Raw genomic sequence first — 19,213 nt, 5'->3', positions numbered from 1 at the left:
ATGATTGGACGGAGTTTATAAAGAATCATATCATTTGGTAGATTCTTTACCTTTTAGTATACCATTTGTATACGGCCACTTTGACTATGTTTATGAATGAAAATATATTTACTTGATTAAAAAACATTACATATTAGAGTATTTGTTTCTATGTTAGAATACTATATATGAGTTGCATTCAATTATAGTAGATGTTCATTATTTTAAATTACTTTATAACTTAGCCAATTTAATTACTTGGATCGAATTATGTTTCTTTTTTTAAATTTTATTTTAACGATAATGTGCATATTACTTTACTATCTATATAGAAGGGACAGTTGAACTCCCTATCTAACCTTGGTCAGGGGCATTTAGGGTTGCTTCTTAGTGTTTCCATCATCCGCTTGTACAGCTAGGCTCTTGTTGTTGTACTTTTCCTTTGATAGTCAACAAAAATAAAATCTTTATGACAATTACCACACGTCCTTGGAGTTAACCGGCTGCTCCAAGGGTATTTCAGATAATTCATGTTTTTTTGTGTGCTGCAGTCTTTTGTATATCATGCATAAAAGATAGAATAATTTAATTTAATTGCTTAAATGGACCTCAGTTTTGTCAACTATTTCTCTTGGCATAGGCCCGCGCTGTCACTGGCTCTCCCTAAGGGATCATTCGCACAAATGCCCTTATTCGGGTGGTCTTTAATTTTTGCTCCTCAAATTGCAGGTCTTTAATTTTTGTCCTTCGGCACTTTAAGTGATCAAAAATATCCCTAAGATTCTGGTTTTCGAACCCCAGCAGAGTATTAAAAAAAAATCGCAAGGAAGAATTTCGTAGCAAATTTAGCGTATTCGGGCAAACGTTAGGCCTTAAATACCAGCAGAGTAAAATAAAATATCGTAAGGCAAGTTATGTCATAAGGCATAGTTTCTATATATAAGTTATGCTTTAAGGCATAACTTTTTTTCTTGTCCGGCATAACTTAGAACTATAACAAAACTAACTTAGGCCTTATAAGGCCTAACTTTCGCGAAACCTTACCTTGGGAAATTGTTTATGTTTTTGACTGAACCGGAGTTCGAACCCAGAATCTCAGGATATTTTCGATCACTTTTTTAGACGAAGATTAAAATTTAAAGACCAGCAATTTGAGGGGGGGGGGGGGGGGGGAGGGGGATTAAAGACCAACGAGTTTAAAGGACAATCCACGCAAAAAAAAAATGCTCCCCTCTTGTTCCTTCAAAACTTCGCCAAGTATGTTTATAACATGAGAAAATAGCTATAGTGCACCTAACATTTGGCCGGATTGTTTATAACACACTCAATCTTTACATGTGACATTTTACCCCCTGGACAATTTTAAAGTGAAATTAATACCTCTCTGGATGGTGAGGTGGCATAGAGAGTTTAGTTCACTCTCTTTGAGAGAGTGAGAAGCAAATAAAAATGTTAAAAAAAAATAATTATAAGCATTATTTAGTTTTTTTTTTCATTCTCTCTCTCTTCCTCTTATTCCCTTATTCTTCACCGCTTGCCACTGTCCACCGCCGTCCACCACCCTTCACCGCCGTCAGTTAATTTTCTAAAAAATTAACCCATTACTTCCCCCAGCTTCTTTTACCCAAACCCAACTCCAAAACTTGCCCACTCACCGCCCTAATCCTAACACTATCTTCAATTTCCTCTCTTTCCCTACTATCATCTTCTTCCTCATCCTCCATTAGTGGGTACCGCATCATCACCGGTAAAGCTCAATCATTTCATTATTGAGGGAATTCTTTGTTACATCCAATTCAACATCCCCAAACATTTCCTTATACTTCAACATCCACAAATACATATACACCTAAAAAGTGAGCAAAGACATAAAAGGTGGAAAAAAAAAACAATCAAAGAAAAATCAGAATTTCAGTACCCATTTGACAGAAATAGAAAAAAAAATCCATTTAGCCTTGTTTGTTGGTATTGATTAGTATAGCATTCTTGATTTGGTGAAGAATGGCTTCATTTGGTGATTGATTGGCTTTATTTGGTGTAGAAATTTCTAAATTAGAAGTAAAAGGTAAAAAACAAATACATGTCAGGTGCGTGCATTTCACCATTCAAATACAGATCTGGTGGTAGAGTTTCAGGAGGGATAATAATTTCGTTTAAAAAATAGTCAGGGGGTAAAAGGTCACCCGTAAAGGTTGAGTGTGTTATAAATAATCCGGCCAAACTTTAGGGTGCACTGTGACTATTTTCCCTTAATAACATATTAATTACATTAACAATTTAACTAGAAAAAATTGAATGTTAGATATTGTCACTCTCAATCAAAACAATGCTAGCTACCTCACAACAAAGTATTTACGTCAAGATTACATATGTTAAGAATTATATTTAGCTTCTTTTTTTTATATAAATAATATTATCATTCCAGTCGCTTTATTGTATATAATTATAATTTATAAATAACTAAATTCGAATTCAAGGATGATTAGCTAGGACCCTCCGTGAGTACTCATCTCGCTATAGTTCATGCATCATTACATTAAGAAAAATAAAAATAGCTGAAGTTGTTCTAACTTTAAATTGTTGAAATAATGTGATTCAACTGCAATTTTGAAACAAAAGACACTCGTATTGTCCTTCATGGCCTATTCATTTACTTTATTTCTTTTTTATATTATTTTGAATTGCTTGTCCTAATGTCGAAGATCTACCAGGAATAACCTCTCTATCTCCCAAGACAGGGGTAAGGTCTACATACACCCTCTACCCTCTCCGGTCACAATCTGTGAGATTTCACGGGATATATTATTGTTGACATTCGTAGTGTCCCAATTAGCAGTATGCATACTTAAAAACCGTAACTACATCTATTTCCTTTAACCTTTAATAGTTGGATTGTTTAACTTCATTACAAGGAGAGCCAGCGAAAGATAAAAACAAGGAAATGTTATTAATTAGAATTTGAACCGACCACTCACTCATAACATGAAGGTGCTAATCAAGTGAATTAACCCTTAATCTTGATAGTATAATGGTTGAAGTCATCGATAGACCCTCGAACGTATCCGTGAAATCCATTTAGACCTTCCAGCTGAGACTCCTACTATCTGAACCCTTCAAAACCACTTTTAATGTGGCACTTGGACACAATTTGTTGAGGTGGCACAGTGCCTGCATTCAGCCCAATCCGGTTCTCCTCCGTTGAATGATAATTTCATCAACAGCAACTTCGTGTTGCTCAGCCATGAAAATGAAGCTACGACTATTGTAATGATGAAGACGAGTAACAAAAGCAAAAAATGAAAAATTGAGGTTGCTATTTTTAAACTTATCAGAAAGAACTGAAACGGAAAAAAGAATTCCGGCCATCTCCATTTTTTCGGCAACAAACGGAAAAAATTGAGCACTTCACCTCACCATAAACCCCTAAAATACCTCGGTTACACTCCTACCTCCAATTCATAACACAGAAAAAAAGTACAAAAATGGTCTATAAAAAGACTCTAATGGCTGCATCAAGTATGATGATGGAGGACACTATTCTTGAAAATTTGAGAGAAAACAGTGAGGAAGAGAGAGGGATTTTTCAAATTGACGTTACGAGTGCTTCATTTTGCCTGCTAAAAGGTGTGTGCGCGAGAGGGGCCAGGGTGGGGTGGGGCGGGGCTAATATGACATCTATTATTGGGTTTGTTAAGAGCCTGCAGCGTTAGAAGAAGATAGGAGAAGAAGAAAGGGAGAGAGGGTTGGGGTGGGTTTTTTTTTTTTTTTTTTGGCTTTTTTGTAAAATATTTTTTTTTAAAAATATTTATTTAAGTTAAAATCCACGTGTCCCCATTCTTTTTGTTAATTTGGCATGTGAATTGCATGCAATTTGTGTGTTCAGCTGCATATTAATTTTGTGTCCAAGTGACATATTAAAAGTGATTTTAAAAGATTCACATGGTAGGAGTCTCAGTTGGAGAGTAAATGCATTTCACGAATAAATTTGAGAATCTTATCAATGACTTCAGCCTAGTATAATACTTATAGGGAATTGATGATACTGAAAATTGTTTATGAGAGTAATTAGGTCAACGTGAAGTTCATGTATGCTCTAAATAAAAATCGTCAAGTTCAGGATGCCTCAATCTATTATGTTTATTCTTCTTTCCAACACGTTAATGGTTTATGTCTCTGTTTACTACAGTACATTTAACCAAGATCCCCAAAAATCATTAAAAATATATATATAAACAACTTTGAAGGCTAGGTTCTATTATTGTTAAAATAGAACAACATATCTAGTACAATTCCATAAGTGAAATATGAAAAGAGATGAAAAGAGACTCGGGCTGAAAAGGTAGATTAGCCCCTGATTTCACCCGTTTTGGTCTTTTTCCTTTCTCCTTCCATTGCTTGACCAAGTTCGCTTTGCAAGGAAGGGAAGGCATTCGTGCAGGTAGAAAAAGGCGGAGGGTCTGATTCTTTAGGACCAGAAGCGCAGTGTCTGCTTTTGAGAATCTAAATATACCCTCTGAAGTAGCTGCATTCATTCTGTTATCGAAAAGCTGGTTCCGTAGCATTAGAAGCTTAAGTATCCGAAAAGGAGGAATGAGGATGTGGAAAAGAAGAGGCGGCGTAAGGAGACTTTTGTCTTCCTTGTTACAAGCTGCCTCCGCTCCAACTTGCCCATTTATTCGGGTCACCTCTTAGAAACGAAATTTGTCTGGCTCTCCTACCTGGTTCCAATACGTTCACTGAGATATTGCGTGGTTAAACTTCCCAAAAGCGTATGTTGACGGCTTCAGCCAATTCGAACAATATATCTAGTGCAATTCAATAAGTGAAATATGAAAAGAGTAGGATGTACGACCATATCCCAATCTTTATAGGGCAGACAGATTATTTCCGAAAAATCCATGGCCAAAATGCAGCATAAAATTGAATCTCAAGCCATAATGCTGTCAGAGGTTTAATTGGTGGAGCTTGCTAGGGGTTTTATCCATTTAGCAATGAATTTTAAACCTTATCTAATACTAACAATTTTTTACAATAAAAAGCTATATCCACGGCTAGAGCTCATCAAAGAAAGAACCATTTGTCAACCAAGCTTAATGAAATAAACCACAATGGCAACTCACAGGCTAAATGAAATGACTGAGATACAAGTAAGACTCTGAGATACAAGTAAGACTAATCACAAGAGGAAATTTTATTGCAGATCAAGACACAAGTTAAAGGTACAAATGCCAAACATACATGCCAGACACAAGAATTACTGAGAATAAAAAGTTTCAGAACTTGAAACGACACGATGAACAATGACCTCAAGAATCAACAACTAATGCCAGATTCACACACAAGATTCCCCCTTTACCTAATCTAGATTAAACCACTTCCCAATTATTTCTTCTTGATGTTATAACTTTCCAATTTGTCGATACTCCCTCCACCAGCCACCTGTGCTGCTTTCTTTTTCGCCTTTTCTTGAAGGGCTTTCGCGTCCCTGTTGAGATATTAAACACAACAGCCATGTTAGGAACACGAATTTAGCAATTGCTAAAACTCAAGAGTTGTTTTGGCAGTAAAGGAGGAACCTTTCTCGTCGTTGTTCAGGGGTTAATCCATCATTTTTAGGATTCTTGGCCTTGTGGTTTCCTCTGGCTTGTGCCCTTTCACGATCTCTGTCTCTCTGGTTCCCGCGTTAGCTTAAGTTAAGGCCAAAACAGGCAGGGATCAAATTGAAATATGGCAACATCTTAACAAAAAATGAAAGCTTTAGATAAGATCTCGCGCAGAAGCAGATCCACAATTTAACTTTCTCTATTACAAATTACAGTTGAAACTTTAATGCTCTCTTTTTCACGTACATGTTCCATACCAAAAAAACACTAGTTCAGTTGAATCCATTTAATATAGGCTCCATCCCCCTCTTATCTACCTACATTCTACCCTCCCCAAACCCCAAGATGTGGGATTTCACTGGGTTGTTGTTGTTGTTGTAAGCTTTGGCACCAAAAGCATCAAAAGGGGATTTTTTTTTAAAAAAAAGAAAAAAGAAAAAAGAGAGAGAATGTCCTTTAAGAATAAGAATATGAAAGAACGATAAATTAATAATACGAGAAATTACACTTTAAGACTCTTTCTTTAGATCATCAACTCAATTTCTAGGCAACTAAACAAGGAAAAATGTCTCTTGCCTATGAATAAGCAAGAGTATAAAGAATGATCAATTAATAATAAAACGCGATTACACTAAAAAACTCTTTTTTTTAGATCCTTCCCTCAATTTATAGGCAACCAAACAAAGGATCAAAAGAGTCCTGTTTCTTTTTTCAGACCTTCAACCCAATTTCTAGGCAACCAAACAAGGAATAAATAATCTTGTTCATAGATAAGCAAGAATATGAAAGAATGTTGAATAGATAATATGAGAGATTACACAAGAAAATCTCTCGTTTTTATCTCCTCAAAGACAAATTCAGAATTTAACGTTTATGAGTTCTTAACCCAAACTCAAGTTAATACTACAATAATAATTAAATTCACTATCATATATTTATGTACACCCTTTTTCCCAATTTATATAATACATTTTGGATTTCGAGAGTAAACTTCCTTTTCCTTATTTTGACCGTAAGTTCGGACGCACAATCTTTAAAAAAAAAAAAAAAAAAAATGATTTAAATATCTAGTAACTAGATAAAAAGTATTACAAGTCACCATAATTAACAATTTAAAATATTTAAAGAACAATATGAATATATCTTGATCAAAAAATTTCTTGTTTGACTCTCGAAATACACGCCTCTAGATCTGCCCCTGTCACCCCACCCCACCCAATTTCTAAGCAACCAAACAGAGGTTAAAAAAAAAAAAAAAAAAAAAAAAAAGGAACCTTGTTTATGATTAAGCAACAAAAAAGGAAGAACGATGAAGAGATTAACATGATGTAAATCAGAGGAAAGAAACATATCAGAAGGATATGAGACATTCTTGATTCTCCAACAGCCAAACAAAGATCTAACCACAAATACCTCTACACAAAAATCCTGGAACCAAAACCAAAAACCCAAAAGAGAAAAATAAACGAGGAATTTTAGAAAGATAGCTCCAAACAAAACCCAAAATTGAAAGAGAAGAAAAGGGTAATCAAATAGGGGGATTACCTGATTGAATTTGCAAGAGAATTAATTAGCTTAAGATGGACGCTGAAATTTGAGAGCAGAATGGAAGTAATAATAATTTGGTAATATTAAATTGGAGAAGTTGAGGACTCGTGGGGGGTCGGGGGAGAAGGTAATTTATAGTAAGTTCAGAAGAATCGAGAAGAAATGGAATTTCTTTTTTTTCTTTTCTCAGTTTTTCTTCCACCGAACGTGTAATTGTGAGGTTGAATTTTTTTTTGTTTTTGAAACTTCTACTCATGGATTAGAAGGATATTATCAAAAGGGCAAAGGTGTAAATATATCCTTCAACTTTGTGATTTAGAGTAGAAATATATTGTTATAAAAGTGATGTATATATACTCCTGCCGTTACAAAATGGTGCAACTATACCTCTGTCGTTATAAAATGGTGCGAATATACCCTTTTCGCTGATAATTTTTTTTTAAAAAAAAACATTTAGGTTATTTTTTAAATAAAAAATGTCACGTGACTTTAAAAAAAAGTCTACCCATTTTTTTTAGTAGACATATTTTTCTAAAGTCACATAGTATTTTTTTTTTTGTGTGTCGGGTATGGTTCGTTTTAAAAAATAGCTCCGTGACTTTTAAAAAATAAGTCTACCCATTTTTATAAACGAATCAGATCCGACCCATAAAAAAAAAATTACTATGTGGCTTTAGAAAAGTATGTCTACTAAAAAAAATGAGTACTTTTTTTTACAGTCACGTGGCATTTTCTTTAATTAAAAAATAACCTAAATGATTTTTTTTTTTCAAAAAGCTTCGTCAGCGAAAAGAATATATTTGCACCATTTTGTAACGGTAGGTGTATATTTGCACCATTTTGTAACGATAGGGATATATAAACACCACTTTTATAACGACAGGGATATATAAACACCACTTTTGTAACGAGGGGTATATCTGCTCTAAATCTCAAAGTTGAGAGGTATATTTGCACTTTTGCCCCTTATCAAAATAATACTTAGTGGAGGTTAGACTGTTTAGTCCTACATATATACCACGTAATTGAAATAGTCCTTAGAGCTCATTCTGTAGGAGATCTTAGATAAAATAGTCATGATATTACATGTGGTATTATTTTGTATCATGTTTGGTTGACATTTTGGGACATGTATAACTAATACCGAGATTACTTAATACACCATAGGGTGCATTATTTCATACACCATCTCCATGGGATAACTTATCCATGGATAGCTTATACACGAATAAAAAACTAAAATGACAAAACTAGCCTTGTTTTGTTCCAAGAAACCTGTAAAGGCCTAGCATCCGAGGGTCTGATTGTAACCAATTACTTTTTAGTCTTAAAAATAAATAACTATTCAAATGGTATCTTTTGTGTGTGAAATGAACCAAACACCCAACAAAAAATAATTCTTGTATTACTAATTCATGTAGTATTACTAATCCATGTATAACTTATCTTTGAACCAAACGACCTCTTAACGTATAAACAAAGTGATCATTTTAGTCATTAACAAAACAGTCCCTAATATGAAAAAAAATGATCATTTAGTTCGAAACCTTAAAATAATAAGGTGCAAGTCGAAGATTTTGTTAAGTTTAAACAACCACTTTGTATATTCATGAGCTAGAAAGAAAAAAGATATAGATTTTATCACTTACGGTGAACCACAAGGAAGGTTAATATTACAAATTCAAACTAGAGGAAGGCCTTTAAAATTATCTCTATAAATTAAAGTGATGATTGGTCTAAATTATAGCGAAATCACTATGTATTCATGAGCTCAAACGAAAAAAGATATATATATTTTTTTTATACGGAAAAGGGTCAAAATTACCTCTGAACTTTGAAAAATAGTTCATTCATACCCTTCGTTATACTATAAGGCCAATTATACCCTTATCGTTATACTGTGGTCCAGATATATCCTTATGTTAAACGGTTTGCCACGTGGCATCATCCTAGACGCCTAGCCCATTTTCCTTCCCAAATAGCTTTTTACCCACCAACTTAACCCAACCCGACCCGAATATAATATTTTCACCCAAAATTATACGGACCCAACCCGTATATCTCTAAAAACCATTTCCCCCTAAACCCACGCACACTCTCTCTCTCTCCACAGTAAATCGCCGACCACCTCTTGTTTATCTCTTAGAATCAATCAATAGTTATCTAAGTTTTTTATTGCAATCAAGAGCTATTTATGTTATGACACAATGTGATGGAAACACCATTGAACGCCAAAGAGTAACTCGAAAACTGCCAGTGGACAACAATGAAACCATCCATAGCCTTAGAACCAACAAAAGCAGTCTGCAAAGAAATAGGGAAGGTAACCATACAAGTCAATTTGTCAACTGCACATTTTTAACTAATGGAGAAGATGTCTAGTTTCGAAAATTCTCTAAGGTGCAGGCACATGTTAAAGCTAAAAACAGATCTGCACCACACAAAACTACTCCAGCAACTACTGGTCCAATATAAATAACTCTTCATACATAATTGCAAGTAAAGAACCAAGAAACACATTTCTCAGTTATTAAACTACACTAAATTACATGCTAGCTGAAGAGGTGGTCGGCGATTTAGTGTGGAGAGAGAGTGTGTGTGTGGGTTTAGGAGGGAAATGGTTTCTAGGGATATACGGGTTGGGTCCGTATATTTTGGGTGAAAATATTATATCCGGGTCGGGTTGGGTTAAGTTGACGGGTAAAAAATTATTTTAGGGGGGAAATGGATTTGGCGTCTAGAATGATGCCACGTGGCAGACCGTTTAATATAAGGGTATATCTGGACCATAGTATAATGGTAAGGATATAATTGACCCTATAGTATAACGAAGGGTATGAATGAACTATTTCCCAAAGTTCAGGGGTAATTTTGACCCTTTTTCGTTTTTTATATCATTCACTCAGTGTTCGATATAAATATTAGGACCCTAATAATTTAGATTCACTATGCAAAAAAAATTTCTAATTAAGGGTGAAAAAATCTTATCAATCTAACCACAAACTTTCTTTATCTTATCAATCCAACCACAAACTTTCTTTTCAATATACATGTCTAGACTAGAAAGTATACATTTATTTGGATTTTAGTGTGTTTTGAAGAAAAAAAAATTAAGACATATTTTATTTTTATGCGGAAGAGATGGGCGAGAGGGGTTCTTGATTGCAATTTTGTACATAAATTATTACAATTATTTATCCTTGATAAAATGTACGTGTCATAAGCTGTTTTGTCCGTTTAACATGTCATCCACAATTATTGTTTACAATGCTAAAAACCAAAGACTGATGATGAAAACTCAAATATATATAAGATAACCATCGTAAAGAGTTAATTTTCATTTTCATTAATAAGAAACATAAGTTCCACATTACATAAGAAACACTTTAACAAGGAAGAAATAAAAAGAAACCTAGTAAGATTTTATTATTACAATCAGTGTTTTAAAAGGCGGGGGCGTAAGGCGGGGCGTTTTACATACGTCTTGACGAGAGGCGTAAGCCTCGAGGCACAGGGCGTAAGCCCCATGGGTATTTAATTTTTAGTATTTCTTAAAATAATATAATTACAATAAGTATTTTTAAATAGGTAAAATTACATAAAAAAATAAAAGAAAACTGTAAATAAATGAAATATGTATATATATGTGTGTGTGTGAGCGCGCGCGCGCTTGATCCTCACAAAAAAATGATCAAAGCCCATTATACACCGCTTATAACTTGTAATTATATATAACATAATTTTACAAGTATAAACAATATAATGAAATAAAAGCTATTATGAAATGCAAAACAATTCTAACATTTTAACTTTCAAACACGGAAAAAAACACAGTTTCTTAAAACACTATTACTATCATACTATTCATTTTATCTCCCTATAAGCAAATAATCAATAAAATTTATCAATATTACAATTAAAACATAACTTCTTCATGAACAAAAAATAAAATTATATGATAATTCTGATACATAGGACTTATGACCAATGACAAGTGAAAATGTACAATTCCGCTATGTATTTTTTTTTAAAAAAAATAAGTGATATTCACCCTCTCTACGTTCTCAAATAGTAAATATCCAATACTACGACCTGTTATATGAGTTACACCCAATCTTCTATTTTTATAGATGAAAAACTATTAAGTATCATTATTTTGTTAAACAATTATGAGGGTGAATGATTCTAATTAAGAAATTTAAAATATAATTTGTGTAAGAATTGTTAGGCGAGCCCTGGGCGTTGGACGTTAGGCGTGTTTAGGGCGTACGGTTGGGCGCTTAGGGCGTAAGCCTCATAGGAACTAAGCCCCGCACGTTAGCCCCAGGGCGTTTTGCCACTGCCCTGCCCCGAGGCGAGCCCCGGAACGAGTCCTGACACTGTCTTTTAAAACAATGATTACAATTCAACTCAAATTTGTTTAAGGGCATTTAGGTCCTCCTTCTTGTGTCTTCCAATCATTGTAACATGAACAACACTCTTTTTGTCCATAAGTACCCGGTGGACATTTGTTACAAAACAATAAACAGTTGTTCTTGTGGGCTGTTGCTGAGCATCGTTTATCACATGCATCCGAACATTCTACAAAAATAGAAGAAGAAAAAAATCAAATAATTAATTTCTTGAAGGAAAGTTATTAATCAGATTAATAAAAACGGAAAAGGTTAAAATATGCCATCGAACTATCGGAAATGACTCATTTATGTCATTCGTCAATAGTTTGGCTCATTTATGCCATTTAACTATCAGAAATGACTCATCCATGCCATTTTTCATTAACGCAGGTTTTACAATACCAGATATGACACTTGGCCTCCAATTAGAGGTCCATGTCGTTTAATTAAACCAGCACAGATTTGTGGGTCGGGTTTTAGTTTAATTTAGGATTTAATTTGTGTTGGTTTAATTAAACGACGTGAACCTCTAATTGGTGACCAAGTGTCATATCTGGTATTGTAAAACGACTTTATTGAAAAATGGCATGGATGAGCCATTCCTGATAGTTCGATGGCATAAATGAGCCAAACTATTGACGAGTGGCATAAATGAGTCCATTTCCGATAGTTCGATGGCATATTTGAGCCTTTTCCGTAATAAAAATAATTGAAAAGTTCTTACGATCAGTTGGAACTGGGCAAGTGGTTGGACCAACGGGAGGCTTTGCTTGAAGTGAAGCATCAAAATGTTGACGTGCCTATTTAAACAATAAATCGTGGTAAATTAGTCGAGTTAGTGTGTTTCAAATATCGGATACACGAAAAAAATATGTGCAAAACAAAATACTGAAAGCATTCGTATTTACTCACGAGAGAAACTTCAATGAGACACAATGAGGCAACCAACAAGAGAAGCAAAATAGCTTGAGATCTTTTTGAAGCGGCCATTGTTGAGTATATGGTGTTTGCAATTGATTTTCTTACTTTACTTTTTGAAAGAGTTGTTTCATGGCACCTTTATATATTATCCTTAAGTTTACACAATATGGTAAATTAGTATCATATGGTAAGAACAGATTAACCGTGATTCCTGCCTAAATTTTCCATTGAAAAAGATTTGCATAACATAATTAATTAGAAGCTTTCCTTTAGCTATACTATTACATAACGATTGTCTTGCCCATATTATTGCAAGTATTTCAAAAGATTAATATACCAAAAGTTATTACTCTCCGCTAATCAGTGCATTCAAATATGAATTACAAGATCCCAAAATCTCTGCGAATATGTAGACATTAGCATTTTCATATTATTCATTAAGTGGTCAAAAAGAAAGTTCTAACTTCTGAGTTATCGTATCGTTTCCTATAATAGAATGGATCCAAGTATATGATTAGATGGTCAAACTTGAAGGGTTCGATTTTTTCCCTTTTTTGAAGCGTAAGGCATTAACTAACATTTTAATTTTTACTCAAGAAGATCAGCCAATGCAGTTATTTTTACTCAGAGATCATTTCTAATCCCTTCCAATAAAATTAGAATGATACAAAGACAAATTCTCATCTTGCGCAATATCACAGCTTGGCAAGCCGACAGCATTTCAAAATCAGCCTATTTTGCAATAAACAAAAGATACTGTACTTACGCAAATTCGGTCACTTAAATTTCATTCTCCCAATGGCCATGCATAAAAAGATAAATACTGACATAACAATCCCAGTTATGTAATTTGTTAACAAAATCCATTGACATTGCATGTGAAGAATCCTGTGATATTACGCTTACATTGGATGAGGGATAACAACAACAACAACAACTACGTAGCAGTCTCAAATAGTTGAGATCTGCTATATGAATTCTCACTTCTTCATTTAAAGCTCATTGCATAGCCCAGGGATAAGTATACAAAAAATATATATTGGCCTAATTGATTAGGCAACACCTCTTTAAGAGTTTGAGCGCTAAGAATTGCGCTAAGAATTTGCTACTTAATCAAAATAAATAAGTCATTCATCTAATTACCCAAAATATACATGGAGATCCCAAAATAATGGGAGACTGATCCACTAGCAAGTCTCCCCATTTTCTCCCTAATAAAGACTAATTCACAAATCAACTTATGTGCCAAAGATCCAAACACTACCATGAAATTGCTCTTTCAAGGGAATTTGGAGCAATGCCATGCTAAAGTTTGTCAAAAAAAGATAAAACATTTCAAAAAATCACCCTTTAGTTCTCATGATTGTAATGCTGCCCCTTCCGCCCTCTATGTGAATTTTCGTCTTGCCAATGACAGGCTTCCCGGAAAAAGCTGATGTGGGATAACAAGGTGGATCTTGATTCCTTTGCTTTGATTTAGATGGTGGCGGAGTGTGTATCTTTTTGTTAATCTCTTTTAAAGTCATGTCTCCTCGAACGCTGCAGGGTTTGATAAATCCAAACGGGTACACTACAGAAGACGCACCTTGTTCAGGAGTTTGAATGTGTGAATTCCTACCTGAGTGCATAGTCAGTTAATAATAGGAGCTCAGTAGCGTTTACCATGTGATTTCATGCAATATAAATGAAGCGAAAAGAAAAAATAACACTGACCTGCCCATACTATTGAGAATATTATAACAAGGGGATTTCTTCTCAATGTAATCAATTTTCAGCTATTTGAGACTCGATGATTTAATAAGTTTAACCATGAATAGAGTACTAAGGAGTCGTTTGGTTGCTGGTAAAAAAGTAAGTTCTTCATGTATTAAAATAGCATAAATTAGTACCAAGTTTGATAGTACTTTAGTTGTTATGTATAAAATTCAGCACACCAAGTAAGGTGTTTGGTTACCAGTTTACAATCCCGCATAGCTAATTACATGTATAAGTTATGGGGGAATCTATGTATTATTTATGCAAGGTAGAACATAAAACTAATACATGACTAACTAAACCCTACATAACTAATCTTGCATTATTAATACATGCATAACTCTAATTAGCAACCAACCGACAAAGTGTAATTATAGATAAAGTACTAACCTTTGATAACAATGTTTCCACAAGTACGAGCAGGACTGCTTTTAACCATAGTTATCTCGCATTCTGGCGGGGAATTGACAACCTCTGAAACAGATAAGAAGCTGACATCAATAAAATATTAAACTAGAATAACGTGAACAGGAAGACAAGAACACCAGCATATGAAAAATATAGAACAGAACGAAAGAGATCACTCAAAGAAAAGAGAGATGTCTACCCATTGTGTCCGCTTGAACATCGGATACTCCAGATGTGTTCCTGTTAAACTAAGTATGTGTTAGAGCTGAGCACACAGGGCATAACTAAAAGTCGTTATGAGCACAGAAGGCTAAGGATGAAAAGTTACATATCCTCGGAACCAATCTGCAACTCAGGATCATTAAAGCAATCAGTGAGCCATTCTTCAGATGACTCATCCAAGCCTTCATGAGCCGATGACGTTGCATCATCTAGAAAAACATATTCTATCAATAACAAATTTGATAAACTTTAAGCAGATATAAGTTAAGAATAATGTTGCACAGATTGACCTGTACATTCGGATAACCAATTTGACACCTCGCATATAGCTTCTTCAAAATATGCATTCCTCTCCTGCATTATCCAACTTCCATGTAAAGTCCCTTTTATAAAAATAGTTTCTACCTCATATACTTTTTCTGCCTTACCTAGTGACATAAACATGTAAAATGAAGCAGAACCAAAAAGGTGCATTGTCACATGAGGTTTCCTTACATACTGAATTCCACTACTGATCTGTTGGCTTAACGACACTCTTAACTGGGTTTCACATAGGCATGGCAACATTAGCCCATGAAAATATAACTTGCCCAACTCATTCAAGTTTGATATTAGCTCAACCCATTTTGTTCCAACCCATTTCAGACAATCTAAAAATTGGACAGATAACACAGAAACTTTGTCAGATATTTTCAAAAAGACATTGTTTTTGGTTTGATATGTTATATATAGCCATAATAAATAAGAAGATTTTTTTTATTAGGTACTTAAACAATTACATAAAAGAACAAACAAAGAAATTAAAACTTAGTAATAAATTGGGTGGGTTGGGTTATGACCCTCCTTTTAGCCCAAGTAATTTTGCGCGGGTTAATCCCATTTTGACCAGCCCAAATTCGACCGAACCCGCCCATTTGACACCCCCTAATTAGAAGTGTGCTTTGCTAGACATCTCAAAATACATGGCAGAAGGTAGTAGTAACCTTTGATTTTAAGAAAGTTAATGCAAGCTCTTCATTTGAACCAGGATTATCCAGGATCTCGGCGTCAAATTGTAGCACTCGGCGTCTTTTTACCACTTTACCAGATTCTCTGCACTGCTTCAATTCCTTGTTTGTAACATCTGGGATCAAAGCACTTAAATCTTGTTAAGATGCTTTAACTATGCTGAGTACAGTCAGACCTCTCTATAACAACGTTGTTTGTTCCGATATTTTTTGGTTGCTATAGCGAAATGTTGTTATAGAGAACATACAATATAACATAACATGAAAGATCGGTTCCATAGATGACTGTTATAGTGAAATTTTGTTATAGAGGATGGTTGTTATAGTGAAATGTTGTTATAGAGGATGGCAGTTATAGAGAGGTCTGATTGTACTAGAAGAAAGTAATTGCTATATTTAGATCCTTTACCCTTGACATTGAAAGTCAAGTCACCACAGTCCTTAACTGGTGTTTTCTCATCATCAAACATGTAGGAAATGTCTTCCTTATTTTCAGTTACACCAGTCCATAGAGATTCGGATACGTCTGTTTGAGGCTGCAGCCCTGTTTAACATATGAATGACTCCACTCAACTATCTTTTTTCACTTAAATTTACTATGGAAAAGCAGCTAAACGTACCAAAGTTCTCGCAGTCTTCAAGAAAAGTTTCCCCACACGTCCAATCCCACATCTCGCTGCTACATTTTCATCAAAAGAAAACAATGAAGCCGTTCAATTCAAAACTTGTTATTATAACAAATATAGACGTTCTGACTACCTCTTCAACATGTAAAAAATTTCACTTGAACAAATCTCATTCTTGATGATCAGTAATCTTTATATCTAACAAATCTCATTCTTGATGATCAGTAATCTTTATATCTACTAACAGGGTTGAAATTCGCATACGCTTATTGGTCCATAGAGTGGGAAACAGAAAATGCTTGAGACACAATCACCCGTGATACATACAGAATAGGGAAGAAACATAAAATTGAGTCACTAGAATAAATTAGCCATTACACAATATATAGACAGTTACAACTACAATAAAATATAAGGAAACATGATAGCAGACCATTTCTATCTATCATCCAATGAAGACACATTATCAAAAAGTACTAAGGAGAACAACATTGAATAATAGAATGTAGAAAAAATCAATAACAGAATATCACAAAGTACAACCAGGATTAACTTTTCTTTTGAAAAGATTAACCCAAAACCATGCCTACAACACCCGCCTATGCTGATTACTGATTTACCATTATAATAGAAGGATAAAAACAATTCAATTTTTGAGCATTTTCACGACAGACAAAGTTGAACACTACAGAACTGAACCATCAAACAAACATTAACCCAATATATTCATAATACAACAACTAAAATGCCTCGATCCTAAACAAGTTGGAGTCAACTATACAAATCATAACTGACCATGTTGCTCTCCTTAAGCAATAACCCAACATATTCTTCTGGGGCTCAAAGAAAACCCCCCCACCCCACACACCCCCCCCAAAAAAAAAAAAACTGCACCATCAAACAAACAATAACTCCATATATTCATACAACAACACTAACGAGGGTTGTGGTGTAATGGCGGGTACTACTCTATACTTAATCAAGAGGTCTCGAGTTCGAGACCCTTGGTACGGAGTCACTATTGTTATTGTTAGGGAGTGTTTTGCCCATAATGTGGGACTACCGGCATGAATCCGAATTTAGTTGGGGACAATGCGGGTACCGAATGACGGATGGAAAATAAAAAAAACAATGCCTCAATCCCAAGCAAGTAAGGATAAACCATATGAATCATCAGTCATCACTGACCATGTTGCTGCTCTATTTAAGCAACAACAACCCAAATATATTCACTTGGGTCTCAACAAAAACACATACTAAAATCAACAAAAAAGATACTACCTGTTAGTATCGAAATCCATGGGTACATCAGGCATCCCAGTTAACCCCTCAACTTAAAAATGGATGAAAAAGAAAAAGGAGTAAATAAAGAGTAAAAATGTTGAGAATGATGGGTATGTGGAAAAGAGTGCCAACAAGTGACTGACTGGTCTGTCTTAGATAACCACAAAATAATGCTTTTCCCCGTTCCCCTTGGCGTACTGCGTACAGTTTTTTTGAGTGGGTGTAACAATTTACTTTAGTTTTTTACTAGCAGATGTATATGTTGGGAGTCATTGCGTCTTGCAAGTCTCCATATATAAATATTTTTTCAAAGGATGCGTCCATTACATTACAGAGAGTATATAGTGGCCATCAAACTCCGTTATTTGAGGAAAAAAACTAAGGATCACGACGTTTCTTTAGCAGAAAACATAACAGAGGATAAATTTGACAATAATTTAATTTTACATTTTACTTTTAACCACAAAAATAACTTTAACTTATTTTAGACTACAAAATTCAGACATTTCTTTTAATATTTCTTAAATTTCATAGTCAGTCAAACTGCATCACATAAATTGATACAGAGGGAGTAAATAATTTAAAGGCATTTATGTGCTCCATTATAAAGAGTATATAATGGCCCTCAAAGTCTGTTATTTGAGAAAAAACATAAAGTGAGGATATTTTTTTAACAGAAAATCTGATGGAGAATAAATTTAATCTATTTTTGAATAGTTTATAAGTATTTTTAGCCCATTTTTTTTATGTATAAATATTTTGGTAAAGGATGTCCATTACATAGAGAGAGAGTATATAGTGGCCCTTAAAATCCGTTATTTGCTAGTGGGGGCCATCACTCTCTGTCGCCAACATCTCTCCCTATCTTTCGTTTTGTTTCGCGTGACTGCGTGAGTTTATTTAATAACGTGGTCCTTTAATTTTTGGGGTACATTTATCATTTATGTTCCTTCTCATTAAATTATTTTATTCTTTAACATATGTGGTTCTTTAGATTTATTAAATCTATAAGCACTTTTATGGACTGTTTGTTTATTTTTAAGATTAAGATGAGTGGAATTGAATGTGTTGTATTTAATTATGAATACTGAATGGTTAAAATAAATTCTTTTATCTAACATCTGAATCTTATAATTATCTTTATTAAAAAATTAATACATATAAAATTTAGATAGTGGCATTTGGCCGTGATGGTTGGTGGTAATGGTTACGTGGTAGAAGCAGCAACGCTAATAGTTGACAGTGATGGTTATGATTGTGAATGTGAATTGGCGTGATAAGACAATGACCACTAAGAGTTTGGTTTATCCTTCTCTCATGCGTCCTTGTGTGGTGACTGTTGTAAAGATGGAGGCAGTGGGTGGAGTGGATAACAATGATGGTTGAGAGCAGTGATAGCAGTAGCTAACAATGGTGATTGTATATAGATGGTTAGGGGTAATGATTTATCACTAGTTATTAGTGGT

The 19,213-nt window shown here is 34.4% G+C and overlaps 2 protein-coding genes across 3 annotated transcripts; both read right to left on the bottom strand.

The window, feature by feature from the left end:
• Positions 1-5,146: 5,146 nt before the first annotated feature.
• LOC132607189 (uncharacterized) lies at positions 5,147-7,273 on the bottom strand. Its single transcript, XM_060321048.1, has 4 exons — positions 7,128-7,273; positions 6,947-7,010; positions 5,556-5,662; positions 5,147-5,464 (listed from the first exon to the last, which is right to left on the bottom strand). Exons 2-4 carry the CDS (start codon positions 6,950-6,952, stop codon positions 5,362-5,364), a joined length of 216 nt encoding a protein of 71 aa, XP_060177031.1. The 5' UTR covers positions 6,953-7,010; positions 7,128-7,273; the 3' UTR covers positions 5,147-5,361.
• Positions 7,274-13,324: 6,051 nt separating this feature from the next.
• Positions 13,325-18,071, bottom strand: LOC132607176 (protein XRI1-like). 2 transcript variants are annotated; one of them, XM_060321038.1, is made up of 9 exons: positions 17,745-18,071; positions 16,458-16,513; positions 16,247-16,381; positions 15,814-15,953; positions 15,121-15,184; positions 14,937-15,039; positions 14,808-14,848; positions 14,591-14,674; positions 13,325-14,063 (listed from the first exon to the last, which is right to left on the bottom strand). In XM_060321038.1, exons 1-9 carry the CDS (start codon positions 17,777-17,779, stop codon positions 13,789-13,791), a joined length of 933 nt encoding a protein of 310 aa, XP_060177021.1. In that variant the 5' UTR covers positions 17,780-18,071; the 3' UTR covers positions 13,325-13,788. The 2 variants fall into 2 exon arrangements, with proteins under 2 accessions (XP_060177021.1, XP_060177013.1); XM_060321030.1 differs by having other exon boundaries at positions 16,458-16,516; positions 17,745-18,069.
• Between the last annotated feature and the right edge of the window lie 1,142 nt (positions 18,072-19,213).

This window comes from Lycium barbarum, chromosome 1, assembly GCF_019175385.1.
Source record: "Lycium barbarum isolate Lr01 chromosome 1, ASM1917538v2, whole genome shotgun sequence".
NCBI lineage: Eukaryota > Viridiplantae > Streptophyta > Magnoliopsida > Solanales > Solanaceae > Lycium > Lycium barbarum.
Note: the sequence above shows the minus strand (reverse complement) of the source record. Positions and strands in the feature narration are given on the sequence as shown.